The 13,232-nt window shown below is 45.6% G+C and overlaps 1 protein-coding gene across 4 annotated transcripts in view; it reads left to right on the top strand.

Annotated features, from left to right (window-relative positions):
- RAB6A (RAB6A, member RAS oncogene family) overlaps window positions 1–13,232 on the top strand; it is a 63,686-nt gene that overhangs the window by 43,374 nt on the left and 7,080 nt on the right. The window contains exons 1-4 of one of the 4 annotated variants that reach the window (XM_039346471.1): window positions 1,826–2,753; window positions 4,143–4,201; window positions 9,886–9,939; window positions 12,161–12,266. In XM_039346471.1, coding sequence (XP_039202405.1) covers window positions 4,172–4,201; window positions 9,886–9,939; window positions 12,161–12,266 — 190 coding nt within the window. In that variant the 5' untranslated portion in view covers window positions 1,826–2,753; window positions 4,143–4,171. Of the gene's footprint in view, window positions 1–1,825; window positions 2,754–4,142; window positions 4,202–9,885; window positions 9,940–12,160; window positions 12,267–12,353; window positions 12,460–13,232 lie in introns of those variants that run through there. The other 3 variants (XM_039346470.1, XM_039346469.1, XM_039346468.1) reach the window with 3 other exon arrangements.

A 13,232-nucleotide genomic window follows, 5' to 3' on the forward strand; every position in this document is an offset into this window, starting at 1 on the left:
AAAGGCGGTGGAGGCAGCGCATCTAAGCACCATTCCGGTGCATGTCCAATGTTATCTGGAGGACATCCTCCTTCAGTCTTCATCGGTCCAGTTGGCTCAGTCAGACCTGGCATTGTCCATCAAGACCCTCCAGGATCATGGGTGTTCAGTAAATGTTCAAAAAAGCCAGATAATTCCCTGTACCCACATCCTTTACCTGGGCATGGTGATAAATACAAGGAAGTGTGAGGTTTACCTGTCTCAGGAACGTCGGAACAGCATCCGATCTCTAGTCACCTTAGAAGTTCTTTCTCAAGTGCTAGGAAAGATGGTGTCTTGCATAGCGGTAGTTCCTTGGGCCTGACTCCACTCCAGAACCCTACAATGGTTCTTAACTACCGTTCCAGAGACTAGGCACCACAGTTGCAGGGTACAGGTCCCGTCACAGACCCTGAAATCCCTCCAGTGGTGGGTCTCACCAGCCATGGCCAAGGGGACCTTATATTCAAGGAGCCCAACCAACTCATCCTCACATCGGATGCCAGCTTGTTCGGCTGGGGGAGCGCACCTACAATCCCAGTTGGCCCAGGGCCGGTGGTCCCGATCAGAGCTCAAGCACAACAGAAACTGGTTGGAGCTCAGGGCTATCCATCTGGCTCTACGCCACTTTTGCAACACAGTGGCAAGGCAAGACGTTCTAGTCCTCAACGGACAATGGGGCGACAAAAGCCCATGTCAACAGGCAAGGGGGTACCGACTCGAGATCTCTCATGGCCGAGGCTCAGTTATTGGGAACCTGGGCAGAGACCAACCTCTCAGAGACGAACCGGCAAGCGGACTTCTTGAGGACAACAGTGGACCACTCCGAGCGGCGCCTGCATCCAAGGAGATATCGGAGAGGTTCGGTCATCCAGCACTGGGCTTGTTCGCTACCCCGGCGAATTCCCGGCTCCTGAGATTCTCCCGGTTCCCATCTCCAGGGGCGGAAAGGGTAGATGCCCTACGCAGCCCGTGGCCCAGAGAACTCCTGTATGCGTTCCCTCCTCTGCCTCTGATGCAAGCAGTCATCCGGAAGGTGCTGCCGGAAAGGGCAGAGGTGATACTCGTTGCTTCCTGCTGGCCAAGACGGACGTGGTTTGCCAACCTCGTACGTCTATTGATCTCTCCTCCATGGAGGCTACTCAGTATTGAATCTCCCTCAGCCAGGGGACTCTACAACACCCAGAGCCCCAGTGGTTCCAGTTAACCGCCTGGCATTTGAAAGGAGACTCTTAATGAAGGAATTCTACTCACCAGCTGTGATTACCATAATTCAGGTTTCAAGGAATCCGGCAACAAATTGAATTTATGAGTCCACTTGGAAGAATTTCTGCAACTGGTGTGGAAGGCAACAGTTAGACCCAGCTACAATTACTATTCCAAGAATTATTTATGGGAGGGACTTAAGAAGGGCTTAGCACCCAACACAATCCGCAGGCAGGTAGCTGCTCTATCCACGGTGCTCAGATATGACAACTCTGAGCCCTTGGCTCAACACCCCATGGTACATTCCTTTGTCAGGGAGGCAATCAACAGCAAACTGCCCGTGGTTCACAGATATCCCGCTTGGGGACCTGTCCAAGGTCTTGCAGTTTCTCACTTCACCTCCAGTTGAGCCCGTCAGAACCTCCACTCTATGGTTCTTGACACTCAAGGTTGCCTTCTTTAATAGCCATCACATCGGCTAGGTCAGGGGTAGGCAACCTTAGCTCTTTGATGACTCATGGACTTCAACTCCCAGAATTCCTGAGCCAGCCATGCTGAGGGGAAAGGGAGAGGTTTCCAAGCTGAGCCATGCTGGCTCAGGAATTCTGGGAGTTGAAGTCCACAAGTCATAAAAGAGCCAAGGTTGCCTACCCCTGGGCTAGGTGCATTTCGGAATTGGCTACTCTCTCGGTTAGAAATGATGTACGCATTTTCCATAGTGACAGGGTGGTCCTACGCTTAAACCCCTCCGTCCCCAAAATCAACTCATTGTTTCACAGGACACAGGAGCTTGTGCTGCCAAATTTTTGCCCGAAGCCGTCCCACGACCCGGAACGTAAACGGCACCCCTTGGACGTTTGTAGAGCCTTGCTATATTAAGCGAACTGCCTTCTTTTGCAAATCTGAAGCCCTCTTCGCCTCATTCCACCCCTCTTCACTGGGTCAGAAGGTGACTGCCTCGACTGTTGGCGGATGGACTAAGGCTTGCATAGCAGGAGCGTACCAAACACACTCCTTGCCAGTTCCCAGCTGAATCACCGCACACCCCACTCGCAGTTGTGGCTACTTCTGCAGCGACGCAGGTATCCATCGAAGAGATAATGCAAGGCAGAGACTTGGTCATCTCCTTCCCCATTTGTTAGGTGCTATAAATTAGATGAGTTTGCCTCCGCTGACACTCCTGAGGGCACTCCACAGTGGAAGCTTTGGTATGTCCCATGCGTGGATTCTCCCCTCGTCATGCTGGAGAAGAGGTCTTAACATGGACGCCTTTTCTCAGCATGACAATGGAGAATCCACTCCACCCCCCTTGGATCCATCCAGTCCTGTGTCAGGGTTGTTTTTTTTTTTTTTGAGCCAACACCACTTCGTAAAATCATCCACCGCTGTGCCTTCGTCGTGACTGGGGATTCCTAGCTGGAAGAAGAGAAGCGTGGCCAAAATTGATTGACTTAGTCTGTAGGGCAGAAAGGCTAAATCAACCCCATGCGTGGATTCTCCATCGTCATGCTGAGGAAAAAAGCGTTCAGGTAAGACAACGCCCCTTCTCTACAAAAGCCTTGTGTTGATTGTAATTCCCATTAATTCTGCCACATTGGGGTATCGGCTGCAGAGGATGAGAGCTGTAATCCTGCATATTGCCTCCTTTCTTTGCACGAATTTTAGAATATTCATATATTCCCTGCCAACTGAGCTGCAATTTTTAGTACTAAACCTACTTAAGGAATTAAAGGAATCTAAGTGCCTTTTTTTTTTTTGTAACACACAACAGTTGGTTCTTTGGTGAGGTTTCCATTCTCCTGTTCTAATTATTGAGTTCAAGGTGAGGTGGGGGGGATGATTTCAAGTTTTCATAAGAGTTACTGGCAGTAGCTTCCTTATTCGTTCTTTGCAACAGGTGACTTATGGTTGACAACCCAATGAAATTTTGTTGTTCATAATTTTCCATTTGAATTGAATTACTTTTTCCTTGTGATTCACTCACTCACACTCACTCTCCTATCTATCTATCTATCTATCTATCTATCTATCTATCTATCTATCTATCTATCTATCTCTCTAATCTATATCTTTATATCTAATCTACATCTATCTTTATCTCTATTCATGTATTTATGTGTCTATCTTTATATCTAATCTATTTATCTATCTTCTCTATCTTATCTATCATGGCTGCCATCACAAGAAAAATGACTGGGCTGCCGGTAAAGCACAATGCAAATATAAACTATCATGATAAAATGTAAAATCAGTATTAAAAATTAAATACTGCTAAATATAAATTATACAAACCCTAGGCAGAGAGAGAATAAGTACGTTCACCTCTGTACTGGATATCTATACATATTTCCAGTTTTCCCTGGGGCTGGTGACATAGCTAAGGATTCCTGGAACATCAGGAGGGGAGATGGAGCCCAAAAGCTGCTTTTCCTAAAGGCAACTGGATTTTCTCGTTTTGTTTTGTTTTCCTTAAAAATGTTTTGCTTCTCATCCAAGAAGCCGCTTCAGTTCTGGTTGGCTGGGGAATTCTGGGAGTTGGTTCACAAATCCTAAAGTTGTCAAGTTTGGAGGCTCTGTCCTTGATCATTGTGTTTGGCCAATCCTGGATTAGTAGGCTCTTTTTCCCAAAGTTCAACTGGACAACACAGAGCCACAGTTGCAAAAGTGTGAAAGCTTTTTGACAACTGAATCTTACTGTAATGGAGACAGTTGTTAACAATAAATGTTCGCTCACATGCTGTTAGCTAAAAATCTTTCAAAGTGAACAGTTTGGGGCCATGTGGCTCATTTCATTGTTGTCACTAAATTACAATCCTTGTCAAAATGTGATTGATGTCAGATTGCCTTTTCCTTCACTGCTCTAGATTGATGCTTAGAATTTAGTTGGATGTTACCAATGTGTTTGTTTGTTTTTCCAGTTGGGAAGACTTCCTTGATCACCAGATTCATGTATGACAGCTTTGACAATACCTACCAGGTAAGAACGTTTTGGTTTTCTGACTTAAGATATAAGATAACTTTTATTGTCATTTTTTTTTTACTGTGGGCACAACGGCACACATCAAAAAATGAAATTGAGTTGCCCGCTCTCAAAGTGAAACGCATACATGACGCACACCTAAACATACTATGAACAACATATGTGTAGACCCACATCCCTACATATTCGTAGCAAATAAATATTAAATACTTCCAAACTTGTTTCAGAGCCTTTCTGAAATGTTTCAGGTTAATAGAGATTTCTGTCTCTTTTTTAAAGTCATGCAGCAGGAAAGTGATAAAGATGTTTCTCGAGATTGTTCAATAATAGAATAGAAATAGTAGAAGGTCAGGCCTCTGTTACTAACACATAGGAATCAGAAATGCTTCTGGCTTTATTGTCAATATGTCTGCTTTCAAGGAAAGACTGTACTAGTTATGCACCCTGTAAAAAATACTGGAAACTGTTTTCTCTTTTCGTGTTTCACAACTATCCCTTATGTGTTTCTGTATTTCTGGCTAATATTGGTTCTGCAGAAGTAACCAGATACTTTAATAAGTAAGGAAAAAGGTTTATGCAAACTAAAAGGTACAGATCTTTTTGTATATGTAGTGAACGTAACCCACTTGTCAGATGGCAGTCCCACACTCAAAACATTCAGCCTGAATTACAGGAGGGTGCTCTGGCACGTACATTCTGAGATAGAACATAGAATAAATGGGCTAGGAGGGACCTTGGAGGTCTTCTAGTCCAGCCCCCCCCCTGCTCAAGCGGAAGAACCTACACCATTTCAGACAGGTGGCTGTCCAGTCTTTTCTTAAAGGCCTCCTGTGATGGAACACCCACAACCTCTGAAGGCAACTTCTGCTCCACTGATTAATCAGGAAATTTCTCCTTAGTTCTAGCTCTCCTAGATCTCTCCTTGACTAGTTTCCATCTGTTGCTTCTTCTCCTTCTCAACTTTGGCCAATGTGGAAAACATGAAGTCTTTTGAAAAGAAAGGGTAGAAGGCTGTGGCCAGAGGTTGGATAGAAAATGGATCATCCACCATTCCCAATACCTTTGTGATGGAATGTGGACCTGGAGACTTAAGTGGAGGCCAATTTTGAGAACGCACAGCTTGGACTTGGAATACGGCATCCAGTTTTAGTCACCACGATGTAAAAAAAGGTGTTGAGACTCTAGAGAGAGTGCAGAGAAGAGCAACAAAGATGATCAGGGGACTGGAGGCTAAAACATAGAAGGAACAGTGGCTGGAATTGGGTATGTCTAGTTTAACCAAGAGAAGGCGGGGCATGATAGTAGCCTTCCAATATCTCAGGGGCTGCCCCAAAGAAGAGGGAGTCAAGCTATTCTCCAAAGCGCCTGAAGACAGAACGAGAAGCAACGGTTGGAAACGGATCAAGGAGAGAAGCAACCTGGAACTAAGGAGAAACTTCCTGACCGTTAGAACAATTAACCAGTGGAACCACCTGCCTCCAGAAGCAGTGAATACTCCGATACTGGAAGTTTTTAAGAAGAGACTGGACAGCCATTTGTCCGAAATGGTATAGGGTTTCCTGCCTGAGCAGGGGGTTGGACTAGATGACCTCCAAGGTCCCTTCCAACTTTATTATTATTATAGCTTTCCCAGAGAGAAGCCCAGATTAAGAGGCTGCAGAAACCCGAGATGGATGGGGCAGGAGGGAAGATGTTCACGGCAGCCACACCCTGGAAACTCTCAGGATAGATCTAGTGCAGTGGTTCTCAACCTTTTTAATGCCGCGACCCCCCAACCGGTCGTAAGTCAAGGACTACTCAACTGGTGCAGCACCGTTTGCAGATTGGGACTTTTGGCAGGCTCAGCAGGGCAGAGACAGCCTGGACAATTCCTATTGGCTTTCCAAAGCCAATAGAAGAAAAGGGAGCAGCGCAGCTAAGGAAAAGGGGGGAAAAAATGGCGGACTGCGTTGTTTGGGGACCCCCGTGAAATGGTCGTTCGACCCCAAATGGGGTCCCGACCCACAGATTGAGAACCATTGATCTAGTAGGTTAGAAGGCTATAGCTTTAATATGCCAAGATGCTATTAGTTGACTATAAGTAAATAAAGGATTTAATTTGTTTGGATTTCACTGTATCATCTTTGGGCTTGGCCTCGACAAGCTTCGATGTGAGGTTTGAAATCTCAAAGCAGCTGGAAAAGTCCAAGAAGCAAATTAAAAATATATCTAGCACAAATTTCTGGCTATTCGTATTTGAAGTAAATACGAATAGCCAGAAATTTGTACTAGATATATTTTTAATTTGGTTTCTCAGTATTCCATTAAGTCTCGTGTTCTCTGCAAAACTTAACGGAATTGAGTTTTGAATTTTGGCCTCCATCCATATTTTGGAATATAAGCCAAGAAGGTGCCATTTTTTCTTTTAGTAACTTAACTATCTGTAATTTTGAACTCTCTCTTCTGGCTTATAATACTTTATAGGGAAGAACAAAACCATCCTACCATTCTGCAGCACTGTTATTTTATCTTGTGTTTTTTTTTTAATTTGAACTAATTCATTAGCTGCTGAATGGCTGATTGTAAAAGCTCTATAATTATCTCCTTCCACACTGAGTGCCTGCAATTTTTTTGTATTTCAGTTAAACATATTATTAATGCATTATCTTAACAATGTTTGATTTAATTGTTAAATTCACGTTATCCAGGAATTGGCAACATAAACATTATTTCACCTGCTTAGAGACTGGAAGTCAAACTAGGCAAATTCTGACTGAGACTAATCAGACCAAGCAAATTCCTTTTTTAAAAAAAATACTCATGCATTTGTTGTATTTTCCTCGTTCTGAAAGTTGAGGAAGATTGCATAAAAAGAGGCATAGGTTAGGTCAGTGGTGGCGAACCTATGGCATGAGTGCCAGAGGCGGCACTCAGAGCCCTCTCTGTGGGCACGCGCGCCGTCGCCCCAGTCCTAGGCCTTCAGCTGGGTTTTATAAAACCTTTTCGCTTTACGCCTCCACTGGCGTGTGCAAAAAAAAAGATCCAATCAATCAGTCAATTTCAACTTCTTGCGGGGGAAAAAAAATCTTGCAAAGTTGGAATTGATTGATTGAACTTTTTAGTCCCACCCAGTCTGCCGTTACCACCGCAGCCATGCCCACCCAATTGACCACACCCAGCCAATGGGCCATACCCACCTGGCACCTGACGATGCATAAGTGGGTTTTGTGTTGCAGTTTGGGCACTCGGTCTCTAAAAGGTTCGTCATCACTGGGTTAGGTGACTAATTCTTTTCGTTTATTTCAATTAAAAGTCCCAGCCACGATCAATTAACCTCATCTCTGAAACCTGTGCACGAGTGCTTTGCGTTCTTCTTTGAGGATACTCAAACTTTAGTTTTGGCATTCTTCAGGAGAAGAGTTTTGCAGAACTATAAAGGCCTTTCCAAGATGCTATTCCGCAGTGAGGCTTTAGCATCAGCACAGCTGATGTACTAAAGTGACCTTCTTTTTCTTCTTGTGCCATATCCGTTACCGGACGTTGGCGATCCTGTTTTTATCAGCAGCTGCACGAAAAAGTGCTGCTGAGTTTTGTCCGAACCGGTCCCTTAGATTTTGAAGCCATGATGTTCTTCTTCTGCCTGGACCTCGTTTGCCTTCCATCTTTCCCTGGAGGATTAAATGGAGTAGGCCGTATTTTTCTGGGTGCCGCATCACATGTCCGAAATATTCTAATTTTCGTTTTTTAATTGTTTTGATAATTTCCCCACCAAGTGGACCAACCTGCCTCCAGAAGCGGTGAATGCTCCAACACTGGAAGTTTTTAAGAAGTGACTGGACAGCCATTTGTCCGAAATGGTGTAGGGCTTCCTGCCTGAGCAGGGGGTTGGGCTAGATGACCTCCAAGGTCCCTTCCAACTCTTGTTATACCGTTCTTCTGCTAAGCACACTGCTCCTTCCTCTCTCGCTTTCTCCGTCGGTGACTGAGCAAGCCCAGTGCAGCTACGTCTCTGTGCCCCTCCTCTGGTTGGAAACAGATAGCGGGGGGAGAGGGCAAGGTTCGAAAGACCCCCCCCCCATTGCCTTTTCCAAGCTAGAAACCCTGCTTCCTGCACTGTGAGGCACGAGGAAGCCCGAGAGCAGCCGTGCGGAAGAAGAAAAGGTCGGCTGAATAGTGACGTGCAAGGCTTCTTTCAAGTCCTCCGTCAATCTGTTCGCCCCGGAGCATTCTCTCATGCCTGCACAGCCCACGGCTTCGGGGGCTTTGCACACAACGAGCTTTCTGACGGGGAGGGAGGGAGACCACCTCTGCCCGCACCAAGACGAATGTCCAGTTGCGTGCCCAGATAAAATTTGCACAACAGGAGAAACGTTCCCTGCTTCCAAATGTCGGGCTTCTGGATTCACTTACTAAGCACAAGGGATGAAGCTGCTCAAAGGGAAGGCGGAGAGTAGCAACAAGGGGAGATCGTTTAGGAGCCGACTGGGCAGAATCTGTTCCTCCTCAGTTGGCAGCATAAGTTCCTTGTCGACAGAACAGCCGTCTGAAAGATTTAAAAGGGAATTTTCATCAAGAGAAACGTTCTCCCCAATTCCAAAGGCCTCTTAATGGAATGGAATAGAATAGAATTACAGAATAGAATAATAGAATAGAATAATGGAATGGAATGGAATAGAAATAAGAATAGAATAAAATAGAATAGACTAGATTGTAGAATAGGATAGGATAGGATAGATAAATTATAGAATAGAATAGAGTAGAATAGAATAGAATTACAGAATAAAATAGGATTACAGAATAGGATAGGATAGAATAGAATAGGAATAGGAATAGGAATAGGAATAGAACTGGAAGGGACCTTGGAGGTCTTCTAGTCCAGCCCCCTGCTCAAATAGGAAGACCTATACCATCTCAGACAGATGACTGTCCAGTCTCTTCTTTAAAATCTCCAGTGACGGAGCGCCCACGATTTCTGGTGGCCAGCAGTTCCACTGGTTAATTGTCTTCACTGTTAGGAAGTTTCTCCTTAATTCCAGGTTGCTTCTCTCTTGGGTCAGTTTCCAACTGTTGTTTCTCATCCTTCCTTCTTGTGCTTTGGTGAATAACGTGTCCCCCTCTTCTTTGCGGCAGCCCCTCAAATACTGCAATACTGCTATCATGTCTCCCCTGTTTCTTCTTTTCTTTAGACTAGCCAAAGCCAAGTCCCACAGCCGTTCTTCGTACGTTTTAGCCTCAAGGCCTTGGATCATCTTAGTTATTCTTCTCTGAATTTTTTCCAAACTTTCAACATCTTTTTTGTGATGTGGTGACCAAAATTGGCTGCAGTATTCCAGGTGTGGCCTCAGTAGGGCTTTATAAAGCGGTGCTAATACCCGCGTGATCTTGATTCCTATGCCTCTGTTTATACAACCCAGGATTGTATTAGCTTTTAAGTTGAGGACGACCTGTAATGGATGTAAAAGTTTGATCTTTGCCTTAGATTAGATTCTAGATTAATTGCCAGCTGTTCATCTACAATTTGAAAACGCCAATTGCCTTGATTAAATGGATCGAGCACAATGGCTAATATTTCAGATTTTCACTATTCTTGACCGCTCATTGAGTGGATTGTGCATATTTTAGCAAAAGGAGTGTGTGTGTGTGTGTGTGTGTGTGTGTGTGTGTGTGCATTTATGTACTCACTGTTGAATTGCTTTTTGCAGGCAACAATCGGCATTGACTTCTTATCGAAAACTATGTACCTGGAAGATCGCACAGTGAGTAAGAGTTTTGCAGTAACTAGCCTGTTTTAACATTGATGGTGCATTGCGTTGCCTAAATTAGGGTTTCCCAACCTTGTGAAGTTTGTAAGATGCGTGGACTTCAACTCCCAGAATTCCCCAGCCAGCATGGCTGGCTAGGGAATTCTGTGAGTTGAAGTCCATATGCCTCAACATTGCCAAGATGCATGGACTTGGTCCACAAGTCATATGGGGCCATAGTTCCCCCATGCTGGCTGAGGAATTCTGGGAGTTGAAGTCCACAAGTCATGAAGGGGCCATAGTTCCCCCATGCTGGCTGAGGAATTCTGGGAGTTGAAGTCCACAAGTCATGAGGGGCCATAGTTCCCCCATGCTGGCTGAGGAATTCCGGGAGCTGAAGTCCACGAGTCATGAGGGGCCATAGTTCCCCCATGCTGGCTCAGGAATTCTGGGAGTTGAAGTCCACGAGTCATGAAGGGGCCCAGGTTGCCTACCCCTGGCCTAGGCAATGTGGAGATTCAGGCCCTCTCTAGCTGCAAGGGCCCTGAGTTCCTTCTGACCATCTCCAGTTTGAATGTCAATCAAGCTATCAAATTTTTCTTACCGTCCCAATCCAGCAAATCATTTTGAAGAGAACGCTCTCAAAATGATAACCCTTTGCCAGATTGGTTAAATTTTTTAAAATCACACCGTTAGGAAACATTTCCAGCCCTCTTATTACCATCAGTGCTTGTTTCTCGTTTACCTTGCTTTAAAATTCAACGCGGGATCAAGCTACCCAGCATATGGCTGGCGATTGGCTTTGTTCATAAGGCCCGCTGATTCCAAACAGCTGCTTTTTAGTTATCCCAAGTTTCTTGCAAAATCTTTTAACTCAAGCGCAGGGGTGTGTACACACACCTGGGCGACTTTAAGACTTGTGGACTTCAACTCCCAGATTCCCCCGCCACCGTATCGTATCTCCTGCCTGAGCAGTGCCTTCCAACTCATTAAACTAGACGCACCCAATTCCAACATACAAAGAACGGTTGCTGGAATTGGGTCTGTCTAGTTTAAGGCAGAGAAGGACGAGGGGGGACAGGATAGCCATGTTCCAGTATCTCAGGAGCTGCTCCAAAGAAGAGGGAGTCAAGCTATTCTCCAAAACGCCTGAAGAAGGCAGGACAAGAAGCAACAGATGGGAACTCATCAAGGAGAGAAGCAACCTGGAACTAAGGAGAAACTTCCTGACAGTTAGAACAATTAACCAGTGGAACCACCTGCCTCCAGAAGCGGTGAATGCTCCAACACTGGAAGTTTTTAAGAAGAGAGACAGCCATTTGTCCGGAATGGTAGAGGGCCGTGGTGGCAAACAAGTGGCACTCAGAGTCCTCTCTGTGGGCACGCATGCCATCACCTCAGTCCCAGGCCCTCAGCTGAGTTTTATAAAACCTTTTTGCTTTAGGCCTCCGCTGCCATGTGCAAAAAAAAAAGGGGGGGGGTTCAACCAATCAATCAATTTCAACTTCTCACGGGGAAAAAAAAAGATCTCACAAAGTTGGAATTGATTGATTGAATGTTTTAGTCCCGCCTAGTCTGCCATTATCACTGCAGCCACGCCCACCCAATGGGCCACACCCACCCAACGGGCCACGCCCACCCAGCACCCGACGATACATAAGTGGGTTTGGGGGTTGCATTTTGGGCACTCGGTGTCTAAAAGGTTCGCCATCCCTGGTCTAGGGTTTCCTGCCTGAGCAGGGGGTTGGACTAGATGACCTCCAAGGTCCCTTCCAACTTTATTGTTATTATAACTCTGTTCTTCTGTCACTCTGCTGGAGAATTCTGGGAGTTGAAGTCCACAAGTCATCGTTGCCAAGGTGGCATCTGCCTGCTTGGGTTTCTCCCTGATCTTCCTTTGTTTGCATGCTGCCCCAAGAGACGCCTGAGGCCACCTGCCAGATCTGCAAAGTTAGCTGAGTTTCCCTGCTTTTCCCCCCAAAAAGGGCTCCTGGACTCAACCAGGTCCCCCGAGTAATTCTCACGGCCTGCTTCTGCTTGCTCTTTCAAAGTTAACACCTTCTGTGCACGATGGGTTTTTTAATATATATTATTATTATTTTAAAAAGCTTTGCTTTTTGCTTTTTTTATTTAAAAAAAAAAAGGCAGTTGAAAATTTTGTTCACTGGAGTGGCAGTTTGGCTTTTTTTTTTTTCTTTTTTTCTTTTTCTTTGTAAATTTTCCTCCCGTCCCACAGATCAGGTTGCAGCTCTGGGACACTGCGGGCCAGGAACGTTTCCGTAGCCTCATTCCCAGTTACATCCGCGACTCTGCTGCTGCTGTAGTAGTATACGATATTACAAGTAGGTACATTTTTTTTTTTAAGCTCTGGCTTTTGACGTGTGTTTTTTTTTTCCCCCTTCTTGCTTGTTTTGATTGATTCCCATTAGGTACGGTTGCAATTGTGGGACACGGCAGGCCAAGAGCGGTTCAGGAGCTTGATTCCTAGCTACATTCGTGACTCCACTGTTGCCGTTGTTGTGTATGATATCACAAGTGAGTGGGGGGGGGGCATTTCCAGTATTCTTGGCGCATGTGCTCCCTCCCTCTTTTCCCTTCCCTCCTTCCTTCTTTCCCTCCTCTCCCTCCTTTTCCTTCCTTCCCTCTCTCCCTCCTTCCCGTTTCACTTTCTTTCCCCTTCCTTCCCTTCCTGTCCTTTCCTTCTCTCTTCCTTCCCTTCCCTTTCCTCTCCTTCCCTTTCCTCTCCTCTCCTCTCCTTCCCTTCCCTTCCCTCTTCCTGTCCTTTCCTTCTCTCTTCTTTTCTTCCTTTCCTTTCCTTCCCTTCCCTTCCTGTCGTTTCCTTCTCTCTTCCTTTCTTCTCCTTTCCTTTCCTTCTCTCTTCCTTCCCTTCCCTTCTCTCTTCCTTTCCCTTCCCTTCCCTTCCTGTCATTTCCTTCTCTCTTCCTTTCCCTTCCCTTCTCTTCTCTCTTCCTTTCCCTTCCCTTCCCTTCCTGTCGTTTCCTTCTCTCTTCCTTTCCCTTCCCTTCCCTTCCTGTCATTTCCTTCTCTCTTCCTTTCCCTTCCCTTCTCTTCTCTCTTCCTTTCCCTTCCCTTCCCTTCCTGTCGTTTCCTTCTCTCTTCCTTTCCTCTCCTTTCCTTCTCTCTTCCTTCCCTTCCCTTCCCTTCTCTTCTCTCTTCCTTTCCCTTCCCTTCCCTTCCTGTCATTTCCTTCTCTCTTCCTTTCCCTTCCCTTCCTGTCGTTTCCTTCTCTCTTCCTCTCTTTTCCTTTCCTTCTCTCTTCCTTCCCTTCCCTTCTCTTCTCTCTTCCT

This window comes from Crotalus tigris, unplaced genomic scaffold, assembly GCF_016545835.1.
Source record: "Crotalus tigris isolate CLP2741 ecotype Arizona unplaced genomic scaffold, ASM1654583v1 scf7180000017997.644853, whole genome shotgun sequence".
In the NCBI taxonomy this organism is placed as follows: Eukaryota; Metazoa; Chordata; class Lepidosauria; order Squamata; family Viperidae; genus Crotalus; species Crotalus tigris.